The sequence below is a fragment of the Anas acuta genome, chromosome 22 (assembly GCF_963932015.1).
Source record: "Anas acuta chromosome 22, bAnaAcu1.1, whole genome shotgun sequence".
Classification (NCBI taxonomy): Eukaryota; Metazoa; Chordata; class Aves; order Anseriformes; family Anatidae; genus Anas; species Anas acuta.
The window spans coordinates 4,813,382-4,840,715 of NC_089000.1; the positions used below are offsets into that span (position 1 = coordinate 4,813,382).

Genomic DNA, 27,334 nt, shown 5'->3' on the forward strand with positions numbered 1-27,334 from the left:
CTTGTATAAAATAAAAACATCCCATTAAATATTGCTCAAAAACAATTAATGGTTGTTTTTCCACTTGTTCAACAAGCAAGACTTGGAGCAGATCAGTGCTCTTGAGCTGAAGGAGTGTCATTGCCTGCGGCGTGTCTAGGTCTGGAGAGGATTTGACGCTCTGGGAGCCTCTTAGCTGCTGCCACCCCTTTGGAGTCCCACAGCTGCTTGCAGATTGCTGTTAAGACAAGGGCATTGAGTCCTGAGCAAGGAATCAGCACATCAGGTACAAATTCCAAACTATTATATATATTTTTTCAGGTTTACTTGAAGGGAATTAACAGTTGATATCAGGGTGCTTATCACCAGCCAGTGAGGAACTGGTTAAATATGAAGAATAAGCAGTTAGAGGAGAGTGTGCCAAAACAAAAACTACTAAAAGAGGCTACAACAGTTGGAGTCAGCAGTGTGACGGTGTGTCAGCAGCACTACGTTACTCACCAGCTCTGCTCCCTGGGTGCTTTTGAGCTGTTTCCTCTCCTGACAAAGGGTTTTTGCTGCTCGAGGCAGCCGCTCAGCCCTTGATGGGGCAGCCAGCTGGAGGCTGTTCAGCAGCACCAGGTCCATCCTGAAGTCAGGATCTCTGCTTGCTCACCCAGGATGAGTCGGCCTTGGTTTGGCTTCCCTGCCCGTTCATATTGTTTCAGTTACTGCCCAGAAGGTGCTGATGCACATTGTTGGTTCTTTTTTTAGGTCTGAGTGAGCACCCTCTGGAGAAACTCGGTGCCTGATCCTGCTGTCTGTGTGATGTGGGGGAACGAGGCGTGTTGTCAGCATCCTGCCATCTCTCCAAGGTTGTGCTGTAGGCCCGTCGGAAGGTAGGACCGAGCTAAACGTGGCCTAGTTTCTGATAACATCGTCCATTCCTTGGGGAAAGGAAGAGTGTTGTAGCCCTCGGAAAGACAGGAAAGCCTTTCCCTCACGAGTAATTTATGCAAAACCCTGGGACTGTGAGAAGGAAGGAAGCAGAAGAAAGAACAATTTAATTATCTCTGCCTTGGGTGCAACACCTTTTCTGGGTGATTTCTAATGATGAAGTGGGGCTGGGGAGGAGAAAGGAGAGCAAATAAAAATAAGTTTGTAGCTTTCAGAGTGGGGGTGGCTGAACTGAGCCGCTCACCTCTTTACTCCCTTATTCAAGTAAAACCTTATTTTATGGAGCCAAGAAGTATCAGAGGAGCAGCCTTCTCTGCTGTGGTTCTGTCAGGAGCACCTCGTTATCTGTGCCTGTTAAAGAACCAAATTTCTCTAAATTGTAGGATTTATGTTTTCCTCACCTAAACCATTCCCTCAGGGCCTGTCTGTTGGAGTTAATTTCAACAGAACCATCACGCAGGGGTATTCCTCCACGACTCCTCAAGCTACTTGGAGAACAGGCAGTTTTTGCAAGAAAAACCAGGCAGAGTTAGGTGGTTTTGAACCATTTTTCATAAATCCTGCTTTCCAGAGGATGCACTGACTGGTGTTAATTTCTGTGTCGCTGGCTTGCTACTCTCTGTTGGTGCTCACGTTTAATGAGGAGGTAAAAAAGCACCCTGGAGCTGTTGGCTGGTCTCGTGGGAGGAAAGGACAGGGATGATGTTTATTAGAGTAATAAATCCTCAGAGATTAGAGCACACTGAAAGGTTCCACGTTATACCACGAGTTTAACCGGGATTATTGCACTATTTAAGATTTAATAAGAAAGGAGGCAGGAGTTGCGAGGGCTCCTCTTGTATCTATCGAGAGCAAGTACCCAATTCACACAGAGTACCCCTAAGAGCTGGCCAAGCTCCACGTTTGTGTGCCTAAATTTGGCAGCAGGATCACGTTGCAGTACAGAGAGGAACCTCCTCTCAGCTGAAGTGGTTTTATTTTAAACAAAACGGCCTGCAAAGCCGAGGTAAATAACACAACTCTCTGGGAAGCGACCTTCGAGCGCCCTTTTTGGAGCCAACCTATTAATTTTTCCACTCTTTCCCAGTCATTTCTGATCTCAGAATAGGCTGCTGTGCCTGGAATTGCACTGCTTCATTATTCTAGGCGGGCACAGCAGCTGGGCTGCAATTAGTGTGGGGAACGGAGTTCTCCTTCAGAAGCTCACGGTCCCAAAACGCTGTTCCCACATGGAGGGACTGCAAGATGTGGTCGGAGGCACAACGCTGGTGGTCAGAAAGGGGACACAAAGTGGCATCTCTCAGCTACAGGGCTCTTCCCTGAGCACTTTCAGAACTTTTTGGTTCTTCGTAGAACCGAGCAGTGCTGTGTGCTCGTGTCTGGAGCTTTTCTCCTGTTAGAGAAGCCCACCTTGCTGTTGCCTGAGCAGGAGATTGCTGGAGAGCTGCTCTGGAACAGGCTCCGTGCTCAGTCCTCTCCCCTAGCACTGTCGGTGCTGCTTGTGAGCGATTTCTGCTTCTCATTTTGTCCTGGCACAGAAGCCTGGCAGGTTCCTGGTCAGGAGGCCGAGCAGAAACAGGGAGGTAGGCAGTAACAGGGACCGAGTCAGAGCCTGGAAGCGTATCCAAATCTTCCTCCTTGCTTCAGACAGCTTTTAGTTTCAGCCCTGGGTCAGTTGCTTGTACCTCCTTGGTAAAGGAGGGCAGAAGCACAGGGCTTCTTGGTGTTGTCTGTCACCACCAGAGCCTGAGAGCACTGCTTGTCTTTACACAGGAGTGCTACCAAACTGAAAAACGGGACCCAGCTCTGCCTGGTGCCTCTTCTTCCGGAAATTTAGAAGCTTCAGGAGCTTTATCTGGCTCGGTAAGGCACAGTGCTGAGGATCAGCTAGGTAGCACGGCACTTTTCTCAGCTGCTGCCTTCTCTCACTTCCCTGCAGACAAACACCCGAGCTGAGTGAAAGCTCTCGGCGGTGACCTGATCCCTCTGCCATTTCCTCCGGACTCCCAGTGCTGCCTGTCTTCGGCCAAATTGGACCAGCGCTGAGCATCTGTCCCCCGGAGGGGGGCTTTGTGGTTTCAGGGCAGGTTTGAAAAAGTGAAGACTCCGCAGAACCACAGCTCCCGTGGGAGTGAGTCAGTCCCGTGTCATGGGTTGGATACCCTCCGTCTCCGGCACTCGGTATTAAGAAGTTGATTTTGGGTGGAGGATCCAGAAATTTTGGGGGCGCTCGGATGTGAGTGGTGGCTCGGCAGGGGCCCTGAAAGAATCCCTCTGCTTCCCAGCAGCACATGGTGGCTGGCTGCTGCTGTGAACCTTAGGGGAAGACGAACAGATGCAGAGACATGCACAGAGCCAGCTCCTGAAGTTGTGATTGATGGTAACTCCAAGTCAGATTTGCATATTTTTCCATCCCCTCAGGAACTTCCTGGTTCATGTGATTTTGAGCTAATACCTACTCTTTTTTTGTGTGTTTTTGTGTTTTAATTCCGTTGAAGGCACTGCTGGCTCTGAGAATCGGCTGGAAGATGGCTGGGTACTTCTTATTTAAAAAATAAATAAATAAATTCCCACTGTGGTGTCATGAAAAAGCCCAGCGGGTAGTAATGACTGCTGCTCTCCCTAGGGAATTAGAGTGCTGCAAAAATCTGAGAGGCAAGAGGGATGCCACAGGCCGTTTTAAAGGTAAAAATCACGTCTCTTTCCTACTGCATGATGTCTCAGAGTGCTGTGCATCACCAAAGCTTCCCAGAGCTGAAAGAGAGTCAAGAGATTTTGTCTAGCTGCCCTCCAGTCTGCGTCCTTGTCAGCCTTCTGTGCAGCAAGTCCCAAACGGTGCCGGGGTTTTGGAGGCTTCCTGGGAATACAGAGGCAGCACAGTTTAGGGCCTAAGGTACTTCTGGGCTGACGTGCAGCTGCTCTGGGCTGTATTCCTAACCCTGCCACTGATGTGCTGCGTGAGCCTGGCTGAGTCATTTCCTTCTGCGCTGTGTGTCTCGCTGCTGCTCCTGCCTGTTTAGACTGCAGATTTTTCCTACGAGGAGCTGCCCGTGCTGTGCCCCCAGCCTGCCCTGCAGTGCCAATGAAATGTGGGGCCATCGATTAAAAAACCTCGCAAACAGGGAAAGAGGGGGTAGAAAAATACACACAGTGTCCTTCCAGGTTGACATTTTAATTAAAGCAATCATGGCAAGCTACAATCATGGCAAGCTACTTGAAGTTGCTCTTTTTTATTTTTTACTCAACTAAAACTAAATAATTTTTATAGAGAACTGATTTGCCAAATTTCCCTTTTTACACACTATGGCAACGACACTAAACTTAAGATGCTGAGAAAGCAGTAATTTACACCTGCTTTGTGATGCCAGTGGGGCTCTTTGCATCTCCTTGCATCTCATTTCTCTTCTTTGCTTCCAATCCTGATTTGCCTGCTTGCTTGTTGGCCTTGACCATCATGAGATCTAATAACGTTGATGCCTGATGTCTGCAGAAACGCTGGCTACGTGGAATTCTGTTCCTGTGGCTGGCCTGGGTGTAACATCACAGCCCGTCGTGACTCTCATCGAATGGAACTGCTCCTGCAGCTTCGGTTGGAGGCACTGCTGCAGTTCAGGGGACTGCAGATTAAACCCCAATTAAGGTTTGTGAATTAAATTGAGTTGAAAAGGAAGCAACAGAGGAGATGGAGGCTAGTGCTCAGGTGCTCCCTTGGGTCTTTGCCTGCTGAGATTGAGGGAGTTGTGCTCAAATAGCATTTAAAAAATACAACTCGGAGAAAATGTTAATCTGTTGGGATTGAGTTAATTTAAATCTGAGCCTAACTGCATCTCATTCACGTGCTTATTTGGAACAGCGTGAAATTTAATGCTGATTCAAAATAACTTTTTACTGTCAAAAAGACGTATTTTTATAGGTTTTTAACAGTGATTTTCACAGGCTATGAGTGGCATGGTGCATTTTATCAATAGGCAAATGTCTTCTGCACCAGAAAAAAACATCTGGTGAAGCAGAGCTGTGTGAGATCAACAGAAAAGGTGAGGGCAGGGAGACTCTGACTGCATCCTCTCCTAATGAGAAGGATAAATAAGTTTTGCTCTTACCTAAAGCTCGCTAGTGGTAGGATTAATGATCAGATAGGTCTTGAAGTGGTTGTGGAACATTTCACAAGGTTTTATGAGGAAGACACTTAGTGGGGGTAAACTGATGTCGGTCCACGGTAGTTAATAGAAGCGTGCTGATTTATACCTGCTTAGGTATTTGCCTCTGATGGGTTTTGAGGCACATGAATTTGGCTTTTCTCTCCCTATTGAACCCAGCTTTTTGGATTTCGTGTTGTGGAAGAATTGCCAAAACACGTTTTTATCTTGGAAAAACAATCTTCAGTTTTCAGTCTGGAAAAAAAAATAAAAAATCTGTTGGTTTCCTGGGCAATTTCTCTGTTTTTGTAACTGGTTCCCATTAATGGTTTTGAGATGAATCCCAGGAATCTGAAGCTGACAGCTTTCCAGCAAAAAGGAGCGTTTAAATATAGTGCCATCCAGAGATGCTAGACGACAGGAGCCGCTGAGCTGTGGGGCCGCCTCGCAGCCGAAGGTGCAGACAGAGCTCTCGGACCTGTTACCAGGACAGCAGCACTGGAGGAGCACAGAAACACACGGATGCACACAGACATCCCTCTTCTCAGTAAGAGCAGCCTGCCTGGATGCTGTAGTTTCACTCTTCTGTGCAGGTCTCTGCCTGGCAAAGCGCAAAGCTCAGTGCCTTAAGCAGATTGCCCCCCTCTTAAGATTCCCTCTAACTAAATATCTTACATACCTGGCCAGCTTTTATCGCTGATGCATGTGCACACATCACATCGATGAATTTGTGCTCCAACACGTTTGACATGTAGGGAAGGAAGGAGAGCTTTTCAGCTGAGATGAGGAATTGCCTGCAAATGGCAGTCCCCACCAACACTGTTCCTGCACAGCTCTGATTTTGCTCCAGCACTGCTTGGGCGTAGCACAGCAGAGACAACAGTTATGTGGTGGTTTTGTGGGCTTTGTCTTTCTCCTTGCTGGAAATGGGTTGTTCAAGGGGTGTTATTGAGTGAAATCGTTAGCTGCTGTGATATTGTTTTATGTGTACGTAGTGCAAAGATGTCGGAGATCTGCCCTGCGTACTCGGCGTTTGCCCCAGCTGCTGGTTTGGTGACTGCAGCTCAGGCTGGGGATGACAGCGGTCCCCAGCGCAATAAAACAAAGCAGAAAAACATCTGGGCAGCCCCTCGCCTTGTCATCCCCAACAGGCTCTTCAGAGAAGGCAACTCAGGGGCTAGAGCATTTACAGCTGGGGAACAGCGAGCAACCCTTGTGCTGCTGGTTACTTCACTGCGATAATGACAGGCTTCGCTCAGCAGCCCTGTCATTGTGGTCGGCTTTCAGTTTTGTCCTTTTAGTTCACAGCTCTTGCTGCAAGTTGGATTATTCCAGCCTTGCTTATGGGATTCATTGCAGCTGAAAGATTTATTTTCATGAGAAGAGCGTTGCAAGCAAACGAAGCCTCCCGGGAAGTGCATCCCCTCTGGTAATTCATGTGGCTCTGTTGTGTTGCTCTTCTCCAGCAGCCAGGCAGCTCTGAAGGCTCCCCTGGCCTACCCCAGGCCTTTCTTAGAAAGGGGAGCAAACAGGGATGTGTATTTATCCTTCTTTCTGTTCCTGAGCAGAGGTATTCTCTCTTTTCTTTGGTCATGGCAGGGTACAGTGGGTTTCATGCTTGAAGAAGATCTTGGTAACATAAACGTGGAATGTGACAGATTATAGTACAAAGCCTGATGTGCACAATTTGTGTCCTTGTGTCAACAGAGCATTAATGCTGGCGTTCCCTCCCAATACATTACATGGCTTTATAGCTGTAAAAGTGGGGTGGAGGTGGCTACTTCCCCTCCTGCTTCCAAGTTTGATGTTTCTCAACATGATGATAAAAGGACAGAGGGGACCTCTTTGCATCAGACCTTCTTCCCAATCTGCTTTCTGCTCAGTCTTACAGACCGGTGGTCTTCAGTCCAGGAGGTTTTTCTGTGCAGCCTGCAGCTGTGGAAAAGAGAAATATTGAAATGGAAGAGATCTGGGAGAGCAAACTGCCTGCCAGATGGGGCTTGCTCACTACTGCTTGCCAAAGGCCAGTTCAGCTCTCTGGGCAGGGCTTTTTCGACCTGAGTCACCATTTCTAGGTGAAATAGGGGTGAGTGTGGAAACAGAAGGGCCTTTCTCCCTGCTCGCCTGACCTGCGATGAGGCTGGCAGGTGCAGAGCTGGAAGCAAAAACCCTTGTGTTGGTGCTGGGAGGGACCTTTCCTTGCATGGACGGAGCTGCTTTTGTTGGACAGGCTTTGTGGTTGGGGTAGGCAGCTGGGTATGCCTCAGTGGGCAGCTGGGGGATGCTTCTTGTTTGGAGAATCAATACCCAAAGCACCGCTGTGGAAGGGGAAGGGCTGACCAGAGTTCCTTACTCGCACAGAGTGAGTGAGGAAAGAGCCAGGATCTGTGAAATGCCCTCCTGGGTCCCTTTCTTCCCCTCGCTGTGAGCCCCAGAGCTGTTCCTCTTCTTTTCCCTTCCACAGGGCTGTTTTCTTCAGGAGGCTTCAGCGGGCTCAGCCTGAACTTGGCTTTCTTCAGTCAGGAAATAGCCAGTCCGTGACAGCAGCAACCACAGCAATCTGCAGCTAGCCCAGGCGAGAAGCAGCCAGTAACCTCTGCGGTGCCAGAGCTGGGGGGCAGAGAGGTGAGGAAACAACCTGGAGCTGCACCCGAAGGGCTCTGCCTGCTCCTGGGAGGAAGCAGGGCGAGGAGAGGGCGCTGGGGCTGCCGTCTGCACCACGGGGACAGCTTCTTGTCTCCCAGCCAGATGTTTTCCAGGCTTCTCTGATGACGCAGCTGGACAAAAGGCTGTCGGCTTGGAGCCTCTTGCCTAGCTCCCTGAGGCTCCTTCACCCCCTAAACTTCTCTCTGAGCTGCTGAAGATCAGCAGAGTCTTTGCTGTGATGCCTGAGGGTCTGGCAGCAGGTTTTGATTCGGGGGACGTGGAGCAGCAGGAGCCTTTGCTGCATGCAGGTGGTTGTGGAATGGGACACATGCAAATACCCGAGGCTTGCAAGGACCAACCTGTGTTTTAGGTTAGGGCTGCAATTAGGCCGGCCGTGTGAGCGCAGAGGCTATTGACACAGCCCAGCTGAAGTGTGGGAACTTGTGCTGAGTGCTTGTAGGTGTCTAATTACCCACAACTTCCCACTTAATGTAACGATGTAAATCACAGAGCTGCAGTTTGCAGTGAAATTTCCCTGGCTTCTTTCTGAAGATGGTTTCGGAACCTTTCACTGGCAGTTATCTGGGTCTGGTTTGGACAGCATGAAGACATCTGGGGTTAACAGCAAGCTTTGTTCCTGGTCAAATTATTTAATAATAATAGCTCAAATTTCTTGGAATTCCTTGGAAGCGGCTGGTTCTGTCTGCTGCTGCAGAGAGGATCCTGCCCTGGATGAAGCTCTGGGCTATTTTCGTCTGGCTGTTGCCAGGGTTTGTCTTGTTGCAGGGTATTTAGCTCTTGGTTTGGGTTTTGGCTGTAATTGTAATGCCCTCCTCTTTGCTGAAGCGCAGCCCCCTTCTGGGTGGAGTAAATCCATCTCCTGGTACACAGAAAAATGCCAGAAGGGAGAAATTCAAGTGGGACAATGAAGTTTGAGTGCCATGGGAGGGCCCTCGCTTTTAAGTTCTCATAGATCTGGCTCTGTTCTGTAGATGGACATTTAAGAATGCGAAGTTAAATGCCCTTTCCCCCAAATTTTCCACTTGATGACTAATTTGATGGTAAGGTTTAATCTCCTACACACTGCTAGCCACAACCGACAGCGATTTAACAACAGAGCAAACAGAACCTCACCGTGTTTGGTTCTCCGACATACACTAACAGCATCTACGCCATTTCCTGAGTTTCTAGGCATGCAATTTTTCTTCAGGTCTTGCATTTAAAGGCTCCTGCAGGCCAGTGAAGGCACCTGCATGGATTGGGCTGTTGGTCCTGCCCAGGGAAGGTGGAAAGGTTCCTGGTGTAAAGTAGTAGCTGAGCCTCTCCGACCCACCTCCCCCGGCACTTTGTGGGCCAGGGTGTTGAAAACCCCAACTCGGTGCCTTCACCAGCTTACCCTGCCTGAGGGCACGCCACATTTCTGCACCGGGGTTGAGTTATTTCTTCAAAAGCTCGGACTTGAATTGATGTGGAAACAAGAAATAAACAGCTGAACACTTACAGAGGAGGAGGATAAAGAGAATCTGGACTAAGCGATGCCTCCAGCAGCCTCCTGCAGCTCTTCCAGCTACCTGCAAGGGTTGCTGCCCCCTTCAGTTAGGCTGGTAAAGCTTTAATCTTTTCATGGTGGCAGGAGGGGAGGATTTCACTAAATGTTTAGCCCAGCAATGTGGAGCCTGTCCCCGTGAGCATCCCGCAGCACCTGAAGCAACGATCCATAAGCTGGGCAGACCGTGCCTGTCCCTGGTCTGCAGGCACAAACTGAAGCAGTCTGAACCTTAACTGGTCTGTGTGAGCATACACCAAAGCCTTTCTTTTGTAAGCAAGGCTGGTGAAAATTCAGACATCACTTGATGCTGTTACTGCCTTGGCACTGCTGTCAGGGCTGGTTTGATCTTTGGTGTGCACTGGGGATGAGCAGCGTTAGGGTTACTGCTGTGTGCTGGCTGCTCGCTGTAGTGCTGATCAGGCACAGCTCCCTCAGTTCTGGCCTGAAGGCTTCCATACAGAAATCCTAAATTGGACCAAGCTTTCTCTGACAGGGAAACCTCTTCCCCATATCCCAGCAGGAGCTTTGCTTGTGTTCTAGGCTGCTCTGCCTGCACTGCCCTAAGCTCCCTGTGTTCAAGTCTTTGTCATTTTTAGCCTCTCGCTAAGGTAATTGCTCTTAAGCCCTTGCTTACAAATCACAGGACAGGGTAAACATTGTTTTCTAGGTTGTCTACTGAGACTTGAACGTAAAGTAAAACCATATGAGGAAAGAGAGATCAAAAAACCACTGAAGGCAACAGAATAAATCCAGTCTCAAGCAGACAGCTGGACGAGCGTCAAACAAAGCGAGGAACAGCTGGATCAAGTAAAGTACAAGGAAAATTAGTTCCATCCCCGGGGGAGGGAGAGGGATTGTTTCGAGAGCTGTGTGGGACCAACTGTACCCGATAAAACTTTCACATCAAAGTCGGGGCAGATCAGAAGGTCCCAGAGGGAGGGGAAAAGAGGAGAGTGGGTGTTTGTAGTGACTGCAGGCAGAGTTAGGGGAAGGAAGGAGGTGGAGTGTGAGCGAGGGGGAGAGCAGAGAGGGGAGGTGGGGAGGCAGGAGTTGGAGGTGGAGTAACTCTGCAGAATGTGAGCCGCTGTCCACGGCTTTCTGGATGTAAATTGATGAGGTCATAGTGTTTTCCAGTTGTTTAAAAAAAAAGTCTTTAACTTGTTTTTCAAGAGAGACGGAAACACGGAGAAGCTGAAGAAATGGAGCAACTAGCAAAACTCCTCCTGTGGCAGCTCGTGCTTCAGCAAAGTAAGCTCCTCGCTGATAACACGGCGTCGCTTGGGTTGATTTCAGCTGCAGAGGACGGGGCTGGAGGTTTTGGGCTGTTATCTTTGGGAGATTTCGTTCAGATTCCTGAGTTAGCTGGGTTCTGCTCTGCGAGGGGAGGGAGTTATGGATTTCTCCTACTTTTTTCCTTTTTGAGAGGGAAGGAGAGAGACTGGAGAAATGCTTGAGGTCGTTTCAGTGCTACTCCATCCAGCATGTTTGTGCAATTTACTTTTTCATGTCAGTTCCCTTCATCGGCAGCCTCAAGGGCAGTAAGCTGAAATAAGAATGCCGTCCAGCTTGGCTAGCTACAGGTTGTTGTAAACTTCTGAAGGGGCAGAAACAGCTGATTTGTGTGTGTGTGTTCAGGATGGAAGACAAAATGAAGCTTTTTTCTGCCCTGTCAGCATAAAGACAGAAAAGAATTCACTTTAAGGTTAAGGTGCAGGGAAGAGATGAGGACAAGCACAATGAGCTCAGAGTAACAGAATCGCTTGTGCCTTTTCCTCTTCTAAAATGTGCTGGAAAGGCTGCGGAGGACCCAGTGTCCTTAACTGTACCAGCCCAGCAAATCCACCCTTGCAGCACTCTGGTCTCTAAGGGAGGCACCTGTCTGTGAGCCAGGACCAGCTGCAGCTCCAGGAAGGGCACGGGAAGGCCTCGCTCAGAGGAGAGGGAGGAAGATGAGTTCTCACTTCGGTCCTTAATTAATCTGGCTCCCGCATCACCAAATCCTCTCTGGCTTTGCAGTGCCTAAAGGCAAGGAATGGGCATTGCATGGGGTCAGTCATAGGGAAAGAAGGGGTAACGTGTCGCAGAAAACCAGTGGGGTGGTGGGGTAGGGCTGGGGAAGGAGGGAGGCCACAGGTTGCATTTCAGAAGCACCAACCAGCCCAGCTGCTCCCCGGAGTGGTTTGGCAGAGTTTTGGGAGTGCCTGGGGCAGGAAGAGCAGGCTGGGCTGCTGCACAGCGCTGGAGAGTTGCGGGAAGGAGGCAGTATCCCCCCGAAGGATGATGTGATCTCACACCAACGTTTTTTTGGGTGTATTTTGGAGAGAGAGCTGTCTGCACGCCAGGCAGCCAGCGTGCTGAGAACTGCTGTACCCACCCAGCTCGGCTCAGCGTGCCGGGAGAAGATGGGGAGGGGAGAAGGGAAGAAATCTGTGCCTTTTTTTTGCTGAGATGCTCCCTCTTGGAGAAGAACCACACCCTCAAGCGTTAACGTCTTGCAGGGAGGAGCAGCCCCGTGTTTGCAATGGCTCTGCGAGCTGCTCCGTGGGCCTGCAGCCAGCGTGAAGTACACAAACCAGCAAAGGGCTCCCAGGGCTGAGCTAACATCTGAGCCCTCCACGAGGAAGTTTGGGCAAATTGGGCCAGGATGCCATCGGTTTCTTGTACAGGCAGGAGGCTTTTCCCTTCCACATTCTTGCTCTGTGCCAGCCCGTGGCGTGTTCCTGCCTGCAGTGTTGGACTCGTTGGGGCTGGGGGGCGGCTAACAGCTCTCCAGCCCCAACGTCCTTCTTGCAAGCACTGTCCTCTGCCCTTGAGAAAGCTGTCCCAGCGAGCCTTTAAAACTAAACAAGCACAGAAACTTAGGTAAAAGCCCAAAGTCCAATGGCCATCGGTTGGCTTTGTAGGGGAGTCCTTAAGTGAGAAGTTTGGTCCTGCATCGAGGCACGGGACCGTGCTGCTCACCATCTCCCTCCTCTGCTTGTTTGGGATGCACCCAGCTGTGGGCTACTGGGTTAAAATATTGGCTACTGGAGTAGTGCTGGGCTCGTGTGTGTTGCTGGCTCCGTGGGGTTGCTGTGCTGTGAGCTGTCAGGGCCTTGCGGACACCGGGTCAGCTCCCCGCAGGGGCAGGATGGAGCCACTGCCATTCTCCAGAGGTATTTGGAAATGGCTCGGTAGCACGAGCTTCTGTTTTTGGGGTAATTGTGAAACAGCTCTACAGAGACCTTTAAATCCTCTGCATAAGCAATGGGATTTGTGGGAAAAAGGAGTCTGCCACACAGATTTCCTGCAGAACAGCTCCTTTGTCTAGGCCTAGAGCAGCCCTCTGCACCCCTGATGTGAAGGCAGCCTTGGTGCAGAATTCCCTTTGTTGAAAAGAAGAAAGAAATTGAGACCAGGACATGGTTGGAAGGCGTGCAAAGAGGTCATGAGCTGAGCTTAGGCAAGCCGAGCATCAGCCTTGGAGACTGTTGCTTCAACCCTCAGTCCTGGTGGGATGTGGCTTTCATTCCTCCAGGGAATTTTTAGTTTTTCTTTCCTGCCCACCACCACAATCTGGACTTCAGGGATGTTTATTGTCTTGTAAGACACCGATCTGGGCAGCTTATCCTGGCTCTGCAGGCTTTGGGGGCCCAGCTCTTCCTGCGCCCAGCTGAGGCCCTGCCTGTTCTCGTGCCCTGTGGGGTCTTTGTGCCGCCTGGCACTCGGGCTGCTGCTCTGGGTTTGCAAAGTTTCTGTTCTGGTGTTCTCCAGCACGGGCCAGGAATGCGGTGGTTTCCTTAGCACGTGCTTCCACCTCTGCCAGCAGCCTCTGGGAGCAGAAGAGCAGGGGTCCTGCTCAGGCAAGGACATTTTTTTCTCTTTGAGCTGCTCCAAGGGCAGTGCCTGGAGAGCTCTGCCATGCAGCGCGTCTCTCAGAGCTGGAGGCTTCTACTTCCAGCTTGCCTGCACCTTCTGCAGCCTAATTCTGTGCTGTAGAGATGGCTGGGATTCAAGAAGTAAGAGCTGGCCCTGCCTTTTACAAGGGATTAGAAACCTGCAGGCTGCTTTCCTCTTCCTATATCGTGGGAGCAGCAGAACACCTCTGGGATCCTGCTGAGAGGCATGCTGAGTCTGCACAGAACATGGCAGGGGACGAGTTTGTTCTTCTCAGGTGGGTTTATCCCTCGGAGAGAGGGCCGGGTGATCATCCTCCAGGTGGAATTTGAAATATGTTAAAATGAAAGCTACGGCGAGCCCTGCCTTGCGGTCTGTTCAGGTGTTTGGTTCTAGTGCACGACGAGACGGTAACCCTGGGCCGTCTTTGTGTCACCCAGCAAGCCAAATAACCTGGCAGGGCTTCAGCGGATGCTTTTACCTTTTCCTAAAAGGAAGCAATGCCCTTGTTCACTGCAGGACAGACCTGGAGGGACCCTGGAGTTCCCGGAGAGGGGCTTGGGGGGACACCACCAAGGCACAAAGCCGTGCTCAGCGCTGGCCTTGGCCTGGGGCTGGGCCTGGCTGCCGAGCAGAGCTCGCTGGAAGGCTTCGGTGGATGTCCCTGTCGGATGTGAGATTTACAGCGCGACGTTTGGGCTCTGTGTTTTTCCCATTAGCTTGCGAGAGGAAGGGAGCAAAGCGAACGCATTCCTGCTGCTCAGCCAGAGGAGCCTGCTTCTGCCGCACCAAATCAAGTGAACGAGCACTGAAGCGAGACCCTGGAAGCGCAGGCAGTGCAGGCAGCCAGCTCCCAGCCACATTTCCTCCCACACAGGTCACCTTGTGGCACCTGGTCACACCACAGATGCCACCAGCTCGGGTATGTAAGCACTGCCGGGTCTCATCACCCCGGGCAGGTGCTGTTGTGCTGCTCCCAAGCCTCCTGAGAGCGATTTTGTTCCGTATCAAACCGACTGACTGGCTCTGGGAGAAAGCTGGATCTTTTTTTCTTTGTGATGCTGAGCTCTTAAGTGCAGGAGGTGTCTCTGAGCAGGCAGTGCTGCTCGTTTTTATTCTCCGGTGTCACTGCTCGGTGTTTCCTGGTAGGAGAAGGGAAAGAAGCAGAGTTTATTCCCAGCCTGTGCATTGAGGGTGTGGTTAAAGTAGCCCCAGCCTGGAGTTAATTTTTTCTCTTTTCAAATGAATAAATTCCAGGGCTGAAAAAAAAAAACCTCCAGCCTTTGTCAGGCGGGCATTGTGCCTGTGACATTAGCAGCACAAAACATCCAGTTGTCCTGCTGGAGCCCACTTGGGCTTCGCTGGTTGGAGAGAGAATGCTGTCGTTGTGCTGAGAGCCTGCTGCGTGCTCCCAAAGCCTGATGCCGGGAGACCTCCAGACCCCTCCTACACACCAAGCAGGAGGGACTGGGCCAGAGCAGTGCGGAAACAAAGCCGTCAGTTGATGTCTTGCAAAGCTCTTCCTGCACAGATCTGCGTCGCGTGCGTTGGAGAGAATCGTGGCTGCTTCCAGAGCGTTACGTGGCCAGCTGTGCAGAGCAGGAATGGGAGCAGGAGAGGCTCTGGGGAGCCAGCACGAGGTCTGCCCGGCAGAGGACAGGTAGTTTCAGCACCCCGCAATGCCCTCTGCCTTTGGGGAAGGACAGGACACTTCTCCTCTTAGGGATCTCCTGCTCCCACACAAGCGTGTACCCACTGTGCCCGCTGGCAGGGGTGTGTGAGTGGGACAGGGTGCAAAACACTGCTGGGACTGCCTTCACACAGGAAATGCTTCACCAAAAGCTAGTGGACGTTTTATTTTCTTGCTTAGCCTAAAATATGTCCAGTCCAGGGTAAGTGAAACGACCGAGAAGGCGTAGACAGCCTGTGGGAACGGGCAGCTCAGGAATGCAGCCTGCAAGCGAAACTCTTCTTGTCCTGCTGTTTCTGCTGGTTCCCATGCAGGAGGAGTAGCAGATCCTACGGTGTCGGTGCCTCCCAGCCCCCTGCCCAGTCCTGCCTCCTTGGGTTCTTATTTTTTGTCCTACACGGAGCGTGTTAAATAGCAGAAGACGCCTTTCAGGCAGTTTCAGTGGGTGATGCACTGACATACCTTTGGTGTAGGGTTTGAATAGCAGGGTGAAAAAAAACTGTAGCTGTAGACGGTGTGAAATAAAGACAGGGACTGTCCGAAATTCAGTTGCAGGCTGAGCATTCCCCTTGTTGCTCTTAAGCGTGAGTTTGTTGGATCAGGCAGTTGCTGCATTTGCAACATGGGCCAAGCAAGGGCTCAGCTCTGGGCTTAACCACAACGCTCACCTTAAATGAGTATTAAGAGAGGAGGGAGGGATGGGTGGGATAACAGCAGAGGAGACAGCTGCGTTTGTGTCTTTCATTGTCAGTAACATTCTTTTTTTTTCTGCTTTGACAGGTTCTGTTGATTTATATTCAGGTGAGTGACATCTCTGTCATCTGCCTGTTCTTTTTGTCACTGTGAGAAGAAATTGGGTCTTGTGGAACCAGGCCCCCCAGGTGGGCATTTCGTGGCTAACTTCCATGGGCAGGAACCATGAACAAGTGTCTCTAAACAAGGATATCAGTGTGGGTTAAGGCTGAAAGGCAGGTAGGACACATCAAATTTAGGATCCCAATGACAGACATTGTTTTTACTGAATGTAACCATCAGTTTTAAGTGTATTTCTTTTGTATTTCTTCATGAGAAAGCTCTGTGTTGTCTTGAAAACCACTTTATTTTGGCTGGGAGGTGAGCAGTGATTCTAGAGCAGGGCTGAATCTTACTCCAGCCCCTTCTTCGCATGCTATTAACCCGGAAACTCTTTTCCTTTCTTTGCTCCTGGCTCTCAGTCCCAGCCGATGCCTCCAACCCCAACAGCGTGGTAGTGTCCGTGCTGAACATCAGCGCCACGCTGGGCTCGCAGGCTGTCCTGCCTTGCAAGAGCTACCGCATGGTGTGGACCCAAGATCGCCTCAACGACCGGCAGCGCGTGGTGCACTGGGACGTCTACAGCACCTACTACGGGGACAACAAGATGGAGAGGCTCTGCGACATGTACTCAGCAGGGGATCAGCGTGTCTACAGCTCCTACAACCAAGGGAGGATCTTCATGCCGCAGAACGCTTTTACGGACGGCAACTTCTCTCTGGTGATCAAAGGTACTCGGCAGCATCTTTCCTCCCCATGCTTCCAGCGCAGTGGAGGATTCATCTAAACTGGCTTCGTGCTTTCCAGGGAAAATGGCTATTCTACAGAGTATTTTTATGAAAGTAAAAATGAGCCTAAGGAGGTTGTGTGAATCACTGTTGATACAGTTTTATTCCCCTTTGAACCAATCCCATTTTAAAAGGAGATCGATAACTTGCTGTCTACAGGTCCTTTGGGCTTCTTGTGGACCTTTTGGCTATTTCAGCTCCTGAGCCATAAACCCAAAGTTGTCATTCTTCCTATGCCTGCTCTTAGCTAAACTGAAATTGGCTTCCTCTTTCCATCTGGTAATACAAATCTCCACGCAAGAGCAAAGAAACAGAACAAATGATTGTGTTAGGTGAGGTGGTTCCTCTGTTTAACCCTCCCTGGTGATCAGATTTTGTTCTAAGCTATGCAGAGGCCCCTGTGTGCATTCACACAAGCATTTGGGAAATGGAATAAATGACAAAAGTGTTATCTTAGCATGAACCATTCATCTTCCTCTCTCTCCTCCGTTGCCCTAGATGTTGCAGAGAGTGACGGAGGCATTTACTCGTGCAATCTCCACCACCACTACTGCCACTTGTATGAAACTGTGAAAATCCAACTGGATGTCACCAAGAAAGGTGGGTGTGAGGCAGCTTGGGGCCCCTCTCGGCAAGGAGCAGGGTCTGGCAGCTGGAGTCCAGTTGCTTCCATTACGGTGCTGAATTCCCAGTGGGATTTGCGTGCTGAGCCACAGAAGGTATTGTGTGCTGTGCTGCTCGTGTCAGAGAGGAGCAGCGTGGGTGAAGGGTTTTGTGCTGGCTTCTCAGTGCAGATTCAGGGTGCAGGTGCCACGAGAGTCCTGTGGTGCTCGCTGGGCTGTTTTCTGTTTTCTGACTCCTCAAGTTTCAGTATTCTAGCCAACGTGTGTGTTTTTGTGAACCTCCCTTCTTTCTTGGCCTCTCCCAAACCCTGCAGAGAGGCTGTTAACTGTTTCCATCAGGCAGCCCAGCTAGCTAACTGTCCTCTTAATGCTCCGGCAGTAAAACATCCTCAATAACAATCCCTCATTACTCAGGTTAGCCACAAATATCTGCCTTGTCACACGGGTCTGGGGAGCTTAGTCCTGAGAAGCCTGGAGTTAGAAAACCTCCTCGTGCAGCGTGCCGTGACTCCAGCTCTAAAAGCAAGCTTCTCAGGGCTGTTGGCAACTGCAGTCTGTGCCACCTACACTGCAGAAGCATCACTACTGTGTCCTTTAAGTCCACCTTTATGTCATGCAGAAGTGAAGCTGCATTGGGAGGCTGTCGGAGGGCTGAGTTTTCCAAGAGGCTGAGGGGATGGGACAGAAATGTCTCTCCTCTGCTGTTCTCACGGCTTCCATGCAGTGAGAACACCCAGCCCGGCCTGCGAGCCCCAATCTGCTCATCCGTGGTTTTGTTCTCAAGAAGGAATAACAAAAGAATCGAATGCAAAACAGCGCTCCTTGAACTTCCCCAGTAATTGGGGCACTTGTGGGTAGGAAAGCATTTCCTGCTCGGAGGAGCAAGGCACGGCATGTGGAAGGTGAAGCCTGCTGGGGGAACAACGTGCTTCCTGCCGGGTGAAGCAGGAGGTGAGCCCTGTTAGGAGGAAGGGAAGGTGCTCCTGCACTGAGCTAGGGTGTGGAAGGTGCAGGTAGATTTGTTTGTTGACCGCTGAAGGGAGTGTGAACAAGGCACAGCACCTCAGTGGCACTTTGGGGTCTTTGTAGGGAATGTGTTATAGGACTACAGGGTGTGGGAGCGACCTCAGGCACGTCTGGGTGTCCTTAGGCACGGGGTGAGCGTGTAAAGGTGCACGTCCCGAGGCTCTACAACTTGTCATCTCCACAGCCAAAGCAGCGAAGGAGTACTGGGACGGGGAGAAGGCCGTGATCGTTGCCCTGGAAGGCAGCACGGTGATGCTTCCCTGCGTGAACAGGAACCAGATCTGGACGGAGCGGCACAGCGAAGAGGAGCAGCAGGTGGTCCACTGGGACAGGCAGCCCCCGGGGGTCCCCCACGACCGCGCCGACCGCCTGATTGATCTGTACGCCTCCGGAGAGCGCCGCTCCTACGGCCCGCTCTTCATCCGCCAGAAGATGAACATCACCGACACGGCCTTCGCCCTGGGGGACTTCTCCCTCCGCATTTCGGAGCTGGAAAGCGCCGACGAAGGCACCTACTCCTGCCACCTGCACCACCACTACTGCGGCCTGCACGAGAGGAGGATCTACCAAGTCTTCGTGACAGAGCCCGTGAGGGAGAAGAAGGTGGTGAACCTCACAACCCACAACACTGCCCCAGCCGTTGGTAAGTGCCTGCTGGCAGCTTCCCCGGCTGCAGGAGGGAGGGAGGGAGCGTGGTCGGGGCAAACTGTGCCCTGCAGGGGTATCGCAGACACCACAGCAGTGAAGGTGCAGCTCAGAGCAACCCCGAGGTTTCATGCGTGAAGCTTTCTCGTGTTCCTGCCCCTAAGGTTGGAGGAGGAGATGAGCTCTTGCCTTCCTCACTGCTAGGGTACAGCACCGGGGTGTTCCCGAGCTGTTTCCACACGCTGAGAGAGACGTGAGGATCTCTGGAGCTGCGCCCAACCAGGAGGGTCCCACCCACCAGGGCTCATCACCCTGCCTGCAGAGCTGGCTGACAACACGTCCTGCTGCTTGCTCTGCTCCCTGCTGCTCTGCGAGGCTCGCGTGCCCTGAGGCAAGCGGGCTCTTTTTCTAGCAGGCTCCCTTTTCTGATTGTTTTCCTGAACCAGGAGAGGCTGTGGAGTTAGGGGTCAGTTCTGCGCTGCCCCTGCTGTGACAACGTGCCCCTGTTCGTGCTTCTCTCCCCATCACACAGGGGTTTAGGCTGCGCCAGGTGCCAGGCTGCACAGAATCAACCACAAGGAATTTTCCTCCACCCTTCAGTTTTTTAATTTTTTTTTTCTTAACTCAATTTTCACATTTTCCACTGCACTGAGTTATCATCTGACAGCCCGTCCAACCCCCCAGCTGTCACGCTTCGTTTAGGCAGAAGAGTAAAATCCCAAGTTTGATAATTTTTTTAATCTTTTGGGTATAGATTCTTATTAACATTTTAATGTCCTCATTGTGGTTTAATATTTATTGGCTGCTCGATACAAAATTTTGACGTGCTTCATCCATTTTTCAATAGCTCTGTTCTTCTCCAGCAATTAGGTTTTTTCATGTCACAGAAACCTAAACCTTCCCACTGGGACCGAGGCTGGTGGCCAGAAAACCAGGCGGTACCGAAGAGAGGTGGCCGTGGGGGCTGAGCTGGCGCAGAGGTCAGGACACACAAATATCAGCCTCCCTGCCTGGGGCTCTTTTGCTGCCCTCGAGTCCTATTTAAATCACATTGTGCAGATGGAAACTACATCTTGTTTCCAGAGCTGTCCACCCAGGAATCTGTTCCCCTCTCCCCTAGATGCTGTCCTTGTTGTTGCTGGGTATTTATTTACCTTCTTGCTCAGACCTTAGGCAGAACCTGCAAGTAATCCAGCCTGCTGGGGCTGTCTTAGTTTGGCAGTAATGCCCCGTGCTGAAGGAGCTTGCAACCCTGAGAAAAACCATTTCCAGCCCCAGGAAGAGCAGCCTTGGAAGAGCTTTGTCCCCTCGGGGCAGCGAATGCTCAGCTGCTCGGAGAGCACCACACACAAGAATGTGCTGAGTCGATGGGAACAGGGAAGAGCCCAGACGTTCAGGGAGCTGTGCTCAGCCCCAGTGCTGCTCAGCAGCCTGCTGGTACATGCCCTGTCTGTGAGCAGCAGGAAAGGCTGAGGTGTTGCCCTTCTCCACAAAAAATCGTGCAGGACTTCTCTGGGCTGTGACTTAAAGCCAAACTGAAACACCAGGAGATAACAAAAGCAAAGCAGGGAGATTTTTTTTTTTTCTTTTTTTCTTTCTTTCTTTTTTTCTCTCCAGCAAGCAGCTATAGCTTCTGGCGTAGCTCCAAGGCTCAGAGCCATTTCCAGACAGGAAATTTCATCCTGTTTTGAACTATAAACATGAGTTCAATCCTGTTCTCAGTCCCAGCAGAACAAATGTGTTGTGTGTGTACTAATTTAGTGCATTTTTTACTCCGCGTTTGCTTTGGAACAAGTGATTGAAGAACGGCATCTCTTGCGTCTCTTGCTTATTGCTGGCCTATTCCCAGTCTTGAAAAGAAAATGGGCCACATACCCAGCAGCTGTGAGCTCTTGGTGGAGCTCTCTCCATTTGTTTTTCCCCAACAGAAGGATCTGCCCCTTGACATTTTGGTAAAGTAACATAAAGGCACCTCTGTTCCAACTTTTTTGGGGCTAAGGAGGCCCAGAGTTTCTGAACCTGTTTCCACAGCTTGCCGTTGTGGCCACCTCTCTGATGTTGGCTGAAGTTTCAGATCAGTTCCTGCCCTGCAGTACAGGGGGAAAGCAAAAAGCCGGGAAAAAGCCTGGGGGCTCAGTGGCTGCACCAGGGGCTGCCCTCTCCTTAGGGCAGCTGCTGAAGACGCCCTTCGTGGTGCAGGGGTTTGTTACAGCAGAACCATCCCTGTGCTGATTGCAGCTTTGCGGTTCTTTTTGGTATGGAATTTTGGAGCTGTGGTGAAAAACACATGCTCGTCTTCAGCAGTAGAGCCAGGAAATACAAAACCTCCAGCAGTGCCAGCAACAACTGCAGCGGAGGGCTGCACAACCAGCACGGGGCAGCTGCTAAAACCTCCCCGTTTTCCAGGAGTGCTGTGAGTATTAGCAACCAACCATCGCTGCCACCAGGCCGTGCTTCCATCCATTCCATCCACGATCATTTTATTTGTTTTTAAATGCTGCAAACAAGCCACTCAACCAACTGGAACCTTTCGCTGTGCCAGCAGCTCCCAAAATTTCATCCAGGGTTGCTTTTAATTGACCTACCTGGAGTGTCTGGGGAGCAAGCGCTCATTTACCTGCTGCCTGCTTTTCCTAAAGCCGGAGCTGACCCAGACACCGTGATGAGCTTCCTAACTCTTAACTGCTCTGGCCCTATTATCTGAATCTTAATTTATATTTAGGCATTTTCTGGTGCCCCATGGCCTTGGGTTGCTCAAGCGTTTGATGAAGAGGTTTGCTGGTTAGCTTAATAAGCTGTTTGCCTCCCTGCTGTCATGGAGGGTGAGGTTGGACAAAACCAGCGCTCTTGGTGCTGAGTTTTTTGTGGGGAATATTGAATTTCTGGGCTCAGCCTATTTACAGCGCTGTGCCGATGGAAATGAGCAGTCTCTAACATTCCCAAACGGCCTCAAAAGGAAAACCAGCTGTTGAAATAATGATGAACTCGCTGGCTTAGCTCAGCTGCGACATTCCTGTTCCTGCCGATCAGCTCTGACCTTAACTGGTGCTGGAGATGTCGCTGAGCTTAAGGAGGAATACCAAAAGGCTGCCAGGGGAAATCTGGCCCTGGTGGAATACAGAGAATGAGCTGGACACTGCCCCGTGTTTGATAAGGGACCAGACTGCCCGTCTGCCTCTCATCCCTGTCACTACTCGGTGCCAGTGGTGTCCCAGTCTCTGCGTGAGACAGGCTTAAGAGGAAGCAACGGGTTGAAGGAAGCAGGAGCTCTGCTCTGACAGTGTCCTGGAGGTGCAGAGCGGGCAGGGAAAGGTGCCACCGGAGCTCTGGCCCTCCTGGTTTTGGCCCTGCTGCTGTCGCAAGCATCAAACCTCCTTAGCAAAGCAAGCAGGGAAAGGAATCTGCTCTCAGCCTGCTGGTGTCGGGCCGTGTTTAGCCCCAGGACTGGCCCCAGGTTGTCGTGGAGTAACAGCGAGCAGCATCCGATTTGTAATTAAACACTTTTGGTAGGAAGGAGGAGACAGATCCTGGGCTGTCTGCATTGATGCGGGGTGATTTGGAGGCCTGGGTCTGGGCTTCTTGCAAGCAGAGAAGTCGCTTTCCCTTTCTGTGTGCAAAGCCGTGACCTATTTATTTGAGATCTACAAAAATGTTCCACGTAAAAGTTTTGAGTTACCCTTCCCTGCGCCGAGGAACTGAAGCGCTGCTGCACCCACCGCTGGAATGGAATCTTGGCTTTTCTTTGCGGGTTTTGATTTTATTTATTTTATTGATTTTTTTTTTTCTTTTTTTTTTATTTGAAAAGGAAACTCATTCTTTGGCATTGAAAATTCCTCCCACTCTGTAAATTATAACCCTTGGCAGGGAGTGGCTGCTTCATACTTGAGCTGTCTGGAGCCGAGGCAGCGCCGTGCGCGTGTTGCAGGGGACCCAGTGCGGGGCTGCGTTACCCCGCAGGAGGCTCCGGGCTGTGTCCTGGGGCTCCTTTCTGATTTCTCCTCTGCCGTGAAGCAGAGCAGTGTGCTGAGAGCCAGGCAGCAGCACAGGAGTTCATTAAGTTCAGAAGCTTCTCACTGCACAGCCTTTTCGGTCCCACGTTTGTGTCCACCTGCAGTCGTGCTGTGCTGTGAATGCCGATTGCGATTCTCATCCTGTTCTCCTTTCCCTCTGCCCCCAGATCCCAACGTTGTCAGGGGCCACAACGTGATAAACGTCATCATCCCCGAGGGCCGCATCCACTTCTTCCAGCAGCTGGGCTACGTCCTGGCGACGCTGCTGCTCTTCATCGTCCTCCTCATCATCGTTGTCCTCATCACCCGCAAGCGCCGGCAGAGAGGTAGGTGCTGGAGAAGTCCCTGGAGTGCTTACGGGACTGTCCCGTGGCAGGGGAACTGATTCTGCAAATAATTACTGTGCAGCACAACACCAAAGGCAGTGATCCTCTTCTGGAAATCCAGCACAGAGGAGAGTCTCTGCAGGTGCTGGTGCTGAGAGAGATTCATTAGAGTGGGGTAAAAATGTCCAGGCCTTGATTTGCTGAGTTTTCTGTACAGGTGGGATTTATTTAGAGCAGAAAGCTTACGTGCATCCTGTGGGGACTGAGATTTTTTTTAAGTCCTTGCTGAACCCCCTGTACTGGGTGACTGTGTGTGATTAGATAAATGTACTCGGAGATCTTTCGGTTCACAAAAATAGTTTTTGATGCCACACAACGAGCAAATACCAGGGAATGTTTATCTTCTTTTGCAGTACCACATCTGTCCTTATTTCCGTATCAGGGGGTAGCACCAATGCACAGCGGGCTGTCCCCACTGCCTAGAGTGGAGTTGCTTTGCAGTCACAGAGGGGACAGACTCCCGGCCCTGTTTTTTCAATAAAAAAGAGGAGCCCAAAGTTATTCCTTGCTGGTTGGAGTGAGACAGGAGTCTGTTTAGATACCTGGCAAGTGGAAGGCAGATGGAAACCGGTGTCTGCAGTATGTGATGGTTGCAATGGGCTGGGGCTGGACAGATGCATCACCAGCACGCAGGAGAAGACAGATGGGCTAAATATTTGTGTAATAAATGGGAGGTAAAAAATGAAATATGGGGCTGGTTGTAGTTTCTCGTGGCTGGTCATCCTTAAATTTGGGAAAACCATCAGAAAGCTGGTGAGTGAAGGAAGGAGGAGCTCCCTGTGGCAGGGGGATGTGCATGAATTCTTGTGTGTTAGAGGGGTTGTGAAAATGCTTGTTGTAAGCATCACAACAGAGAGCACTGTGAATAACTGCTGTGTGTTATTGTTATCAGTGGTATCTGGGAGGTGGTTGGGCTGGATGCAACTGTTCATTTTATTTCTTCTTCCTGTTTAGGCTACGAATACAACGTGAAGAAATACGGAGAGTAAGTATAATTACAGGATCTGCTATCTATGGCTAGAATACATAATAATGACCTTAGTGGTCCCAAGCCTCTGCTGTCATGAAGATCCTAAAGGAGCTGAGGATCTGGTTAGTAGGAACACAGCCGTGTAAAGCAGAGACTGTTTGATATGGTTTCATAGTTGGACGTGGGCCAAGATAGTGTATCTGGGTCCTTTTATGTTTTATTACATATACTAACATGGAAGAAATGGGAAAATTCCAGTTCAAATTGGCTCACCATCATTCTAGGCTCCAGACAAACTCATGGGGAAAAAAGCAACCAACCAGCCAGAGATCTGTTGGTGTTAGTAGACAAGACAGTATAAACAAAAGAGAAGAGAATCAGATTCACTAGTGAGCAGGATGATCTGCTGAAAGCTGTTTGTCATGTATTCGTCAAGGGAACCTTGCAGAAGCTGAAAATGGTTCTCCAGAGATTACTGGGAAAATCACCTGTACTTAATAAAGACTGAAATCTATAGTTTTTTCAGCTGTCCTCCAGATGTATAGCAAATAAACAATGTAGATTAAATTCCTTAAAGTAGCACTAGAAAGCAATTGTGAAAAAAGGTAAAAGGAGACAGTTATTAAAGGATGTGGCAATAACCATTTTTCACTCTCATTCCTTTTTCAGGAAGGATGTAAATCTTAAAGAATTTACAGTCGACACAACAGATCTGACCCAGTACAGAAGTGAAGACATCAGGCTGGGTATGCATCGGCTCGCAGCCCTTCTCTAGACCAGGTCAAAACTTGTAACTGAGGATTTCCTAAAGGTATTTAGGTGCCCATTTTATAGCGACTTAGCCTCCTGATATTAAAGGGCAGATTTATGAGAATCTCACCCCTAGAAAAGGTGCAACCTTCAAAAGAACAAGCTGACAATCTCCAGGTCCCAAGCTACAAAACTGCTGTGTGTAAATGAGGTAGATATAAAAGCTAAAGTAAAGAGCAGAGGAATTGCAGGCGGTGGGCTGCAAATCAGGACAGCACAAGTATAACATTCTTGTGTGTGTGTGTCTCAAGGGAGCTTTCCTGTGAGCAAATTCTTTAAATAACTGCATCAGTCACCTTCACGTGACCTTAACCAGATAATCCAGAGCTTGTTGCTACATAGAGGAAGAATCAGTGGTACCTATGAGGAGCAGGAAACTGAAATGTGTGTAACTGATCAGTGCCAGGAAAAAACAAAACAAAACAAAAACAACTAAGCTGTAGCATGTTTCCTTCTCCTGCTGAGTAACTCCATGAGTTACTCCTAGAGATCTGGAGATGTTATGCGTCGAGTACTTCAGGGAAGGGCTGATCCCGTCTCCCTTGCCTATAAAACTTTTTCTTTTAATGTTCTGATAGCTGTCTGAATTGCACTCCTCCCTTATACAGATTACAAAAACAACATCCTGAAGGAGAAGGCTGAGCAAGCCAGAACCTTCCCAGCAAAGAACATCGACTTAGACAAAGGTAATAATGACCTGCTTCACCCTAATTGGTGGCTGTCGGAGCCTTGTGATGGGTTGGAGGAGGGAGGAACATACTCTAGCAGTAAGCTGACCAAGCCACAGTCAAACGAGGAATGGTAAACATCATGACAAATGAGAGCAGGAATGAGAAGCCAGTTCCCTTCCTATCCTTTCATCATGGAGCCACAAGATCCAAGTAGTGATTAGGTTTTTAAAAGCTTTTGGCATGGCACAAATAGATTTTCTTCTTTATTGGAAAAAGAATGCCTTGCAGGGTTGGAATAGCACATTCTTATTACAGCCTCAGAGAAAGATGTATCTCAAAAAAGTACTGGCATTATGTTTGTGAAGAAAACACTGTGCAGAGGAGTGTTCTGAGCTGGATTCGTTTATGGGCAATGGGCAGCCTTTTACTTCATCCAACAAAAGCAAACAGCTCTCTCTCTGTAGGAGCTGAATCTTATTTTGTTTATCCAGGCTTAATTCTGCGTGTTATCCCCCAGTTTTCAGGGTTGCACTTAAAACAAACAGCGGTTGTAAGAAGGCTGTCAGGTTCTGTGACTCCTTCCATATCAATTCAGAACATAATAAATGTGATTGAAATGAGAGCAAGAAGGAAGAGGTCTAGAGAGCCTGTGAGTTGCCTTAGACCTGCAGCTCTTGGTGCATTTCTCATGATATTTTACCTACATTATTCAGAGATGATCTGTGCAAGAATTTATATACCGTAAATCTAACTGTGGGGTTTATGAAGAGGATAACAAGAGCGTAGCTGACTGTAAATGGTCACTCGTCACTGTAGAGCTAAGTTCTTATCACAGCGTGTTTCTTTGGGTGGTTTGAGACTGCCGTCAAGGTACTGACCTCCATTTCAATTTGCTTTCAGATTTCAGGAAGGAATACTGTAAATGAAGACATTCCCAAGCTGCTGGCTGGACCAGAAGCTTCAATCAAAGATAGATAAATGGAAAAGAGATGCCTTTTCTTGATACCATGTCCCTCCAGTTACCATACATTTTTCATGTAGAGTTTCTCCCCAGTAAGCACAAGGGTATTTGCAAATGCTTCCCAAAAGAGTTAGACCATCTGTCTTGTGTGCACTTATGATGGGTTTTGGTTTACTTTTCTTCTTTTGTTCTCCCAGTCCTCCCTTCCCCTTTTCTTTCTGACATTATTGTTGTTTTTATGCATCAATGATTTTTATGAGCTGAATCAGCAGACCTTTTGCTTTGACGTTACTGCTTAAAATAAACCAACCTGCATCACTATTCCTGAGCCATCATTATATCAGGCATTTTTCCGTGCAGTGCATTCATTAGAAAAGGAATAGCAAAGCCTGATTGTGATCTCTTGTATGCTGGTGTAAATCAGGAGAAATGGTACTGTTACTTAGCACTTTACGTGTTCCAGGTGAAATAAAAAGAGACTAATTCAGCCCTTCACAAACAACAATGTAAATACCTCATTTTACGAATGGGGAAATGCCAATATCCTCATTTTATAGGGGAAAGGGAGGCACACAGATTTAGTTTCTTGCCACCAGGGTAGTGTTGGGATCAGCTCCAAAGAGCTCTGGAAGCCTCATTTTGTATTTCTCACTCTAAGCTTGTTTGTTGATTTGTTTTTGTTTCAGTGCAGACCAAATCAAATTTGGCACGAGCAGACACTTTCAGCTGAAGTTGATGGAGTTACAGTGCTGTAATGCCAGTGTCAGTTAGATCAGATCCAGGAATAATATGGAGAGGGCTAAACTCCTGTGTGGAATCTGGAGAGTGATTTTCCTGCAG

General features: G+C 49.7%; 1 protein-coding gene across 3 annotated transcripts; it reads left to right on the top strand.

Moving 5' to 3' along the window:
- The first annotated feature begins 131 nt into the window (after positions 1 to 131).
- Positions 132 to 26,815, top strand: MXRA8 (matrix remodeling associated 8). 3 transcript variants are annotated; one of them, XM_068658763.1, is made up of 15 exons: positions 132 to 265; positions 733 to 857; positions 2,855 to 3,808; positions 4,406 to 4,555; positions 9,914 to 10,053; positions 10,417 to 10,494; positions 15,593 to 15,613; positions 16,027 to 16,335; positions 16,891 to 16,992; positions 18,226 to 18,684; positions 22,864 to 23,022; positions 24,037 to 24,067; positions 24,722 to 24,798; positions 25,471 to 25,548; positions 26,434 to 26,815. In XM_068658763.1, the coding sequence occupies exons 6-15, from the start codon at positions 10,446 to 10,448 to the stop codon at positions 26,457 to 26,459; spliced, it is 1,311 nt and encodes a 436-aa protein (XP_068514864.1). In that variant the 5' UTR covers positions 132 to 265; positions 733 to 857; positions 2,855 to 3,808; positions 4,406 to 4,555; positions 9,914 to 10,053; positions 10,417 to 10,445; the 3' UTR covers positions 26,460 to 26,815. The 3 variants fall into 3 exon arrangements, with proteins under 3 accessions (XP_068514864.1, XP_068514865.1, XP_068514863.1); XM_068658764.1 differs by lacking the exons at positions 132 to 265; positions 733 to 857; positions 2,855 to 3,808; positions 4,406 to 4,555 and adding an exon at positions 7,528 to 7,676; XM_068658762.1 differs by lacking the exons at positions 132 to 265; positions 733 to 857; positions 2,855 to 3,808; positions 4,406 to 4,555; positions 9,914 to 10,053 and having other exon boundaries at positions 10,256 to 10,494.
- Positions 26,816 to 27,334: the final 519 nt, after the last annotated feature.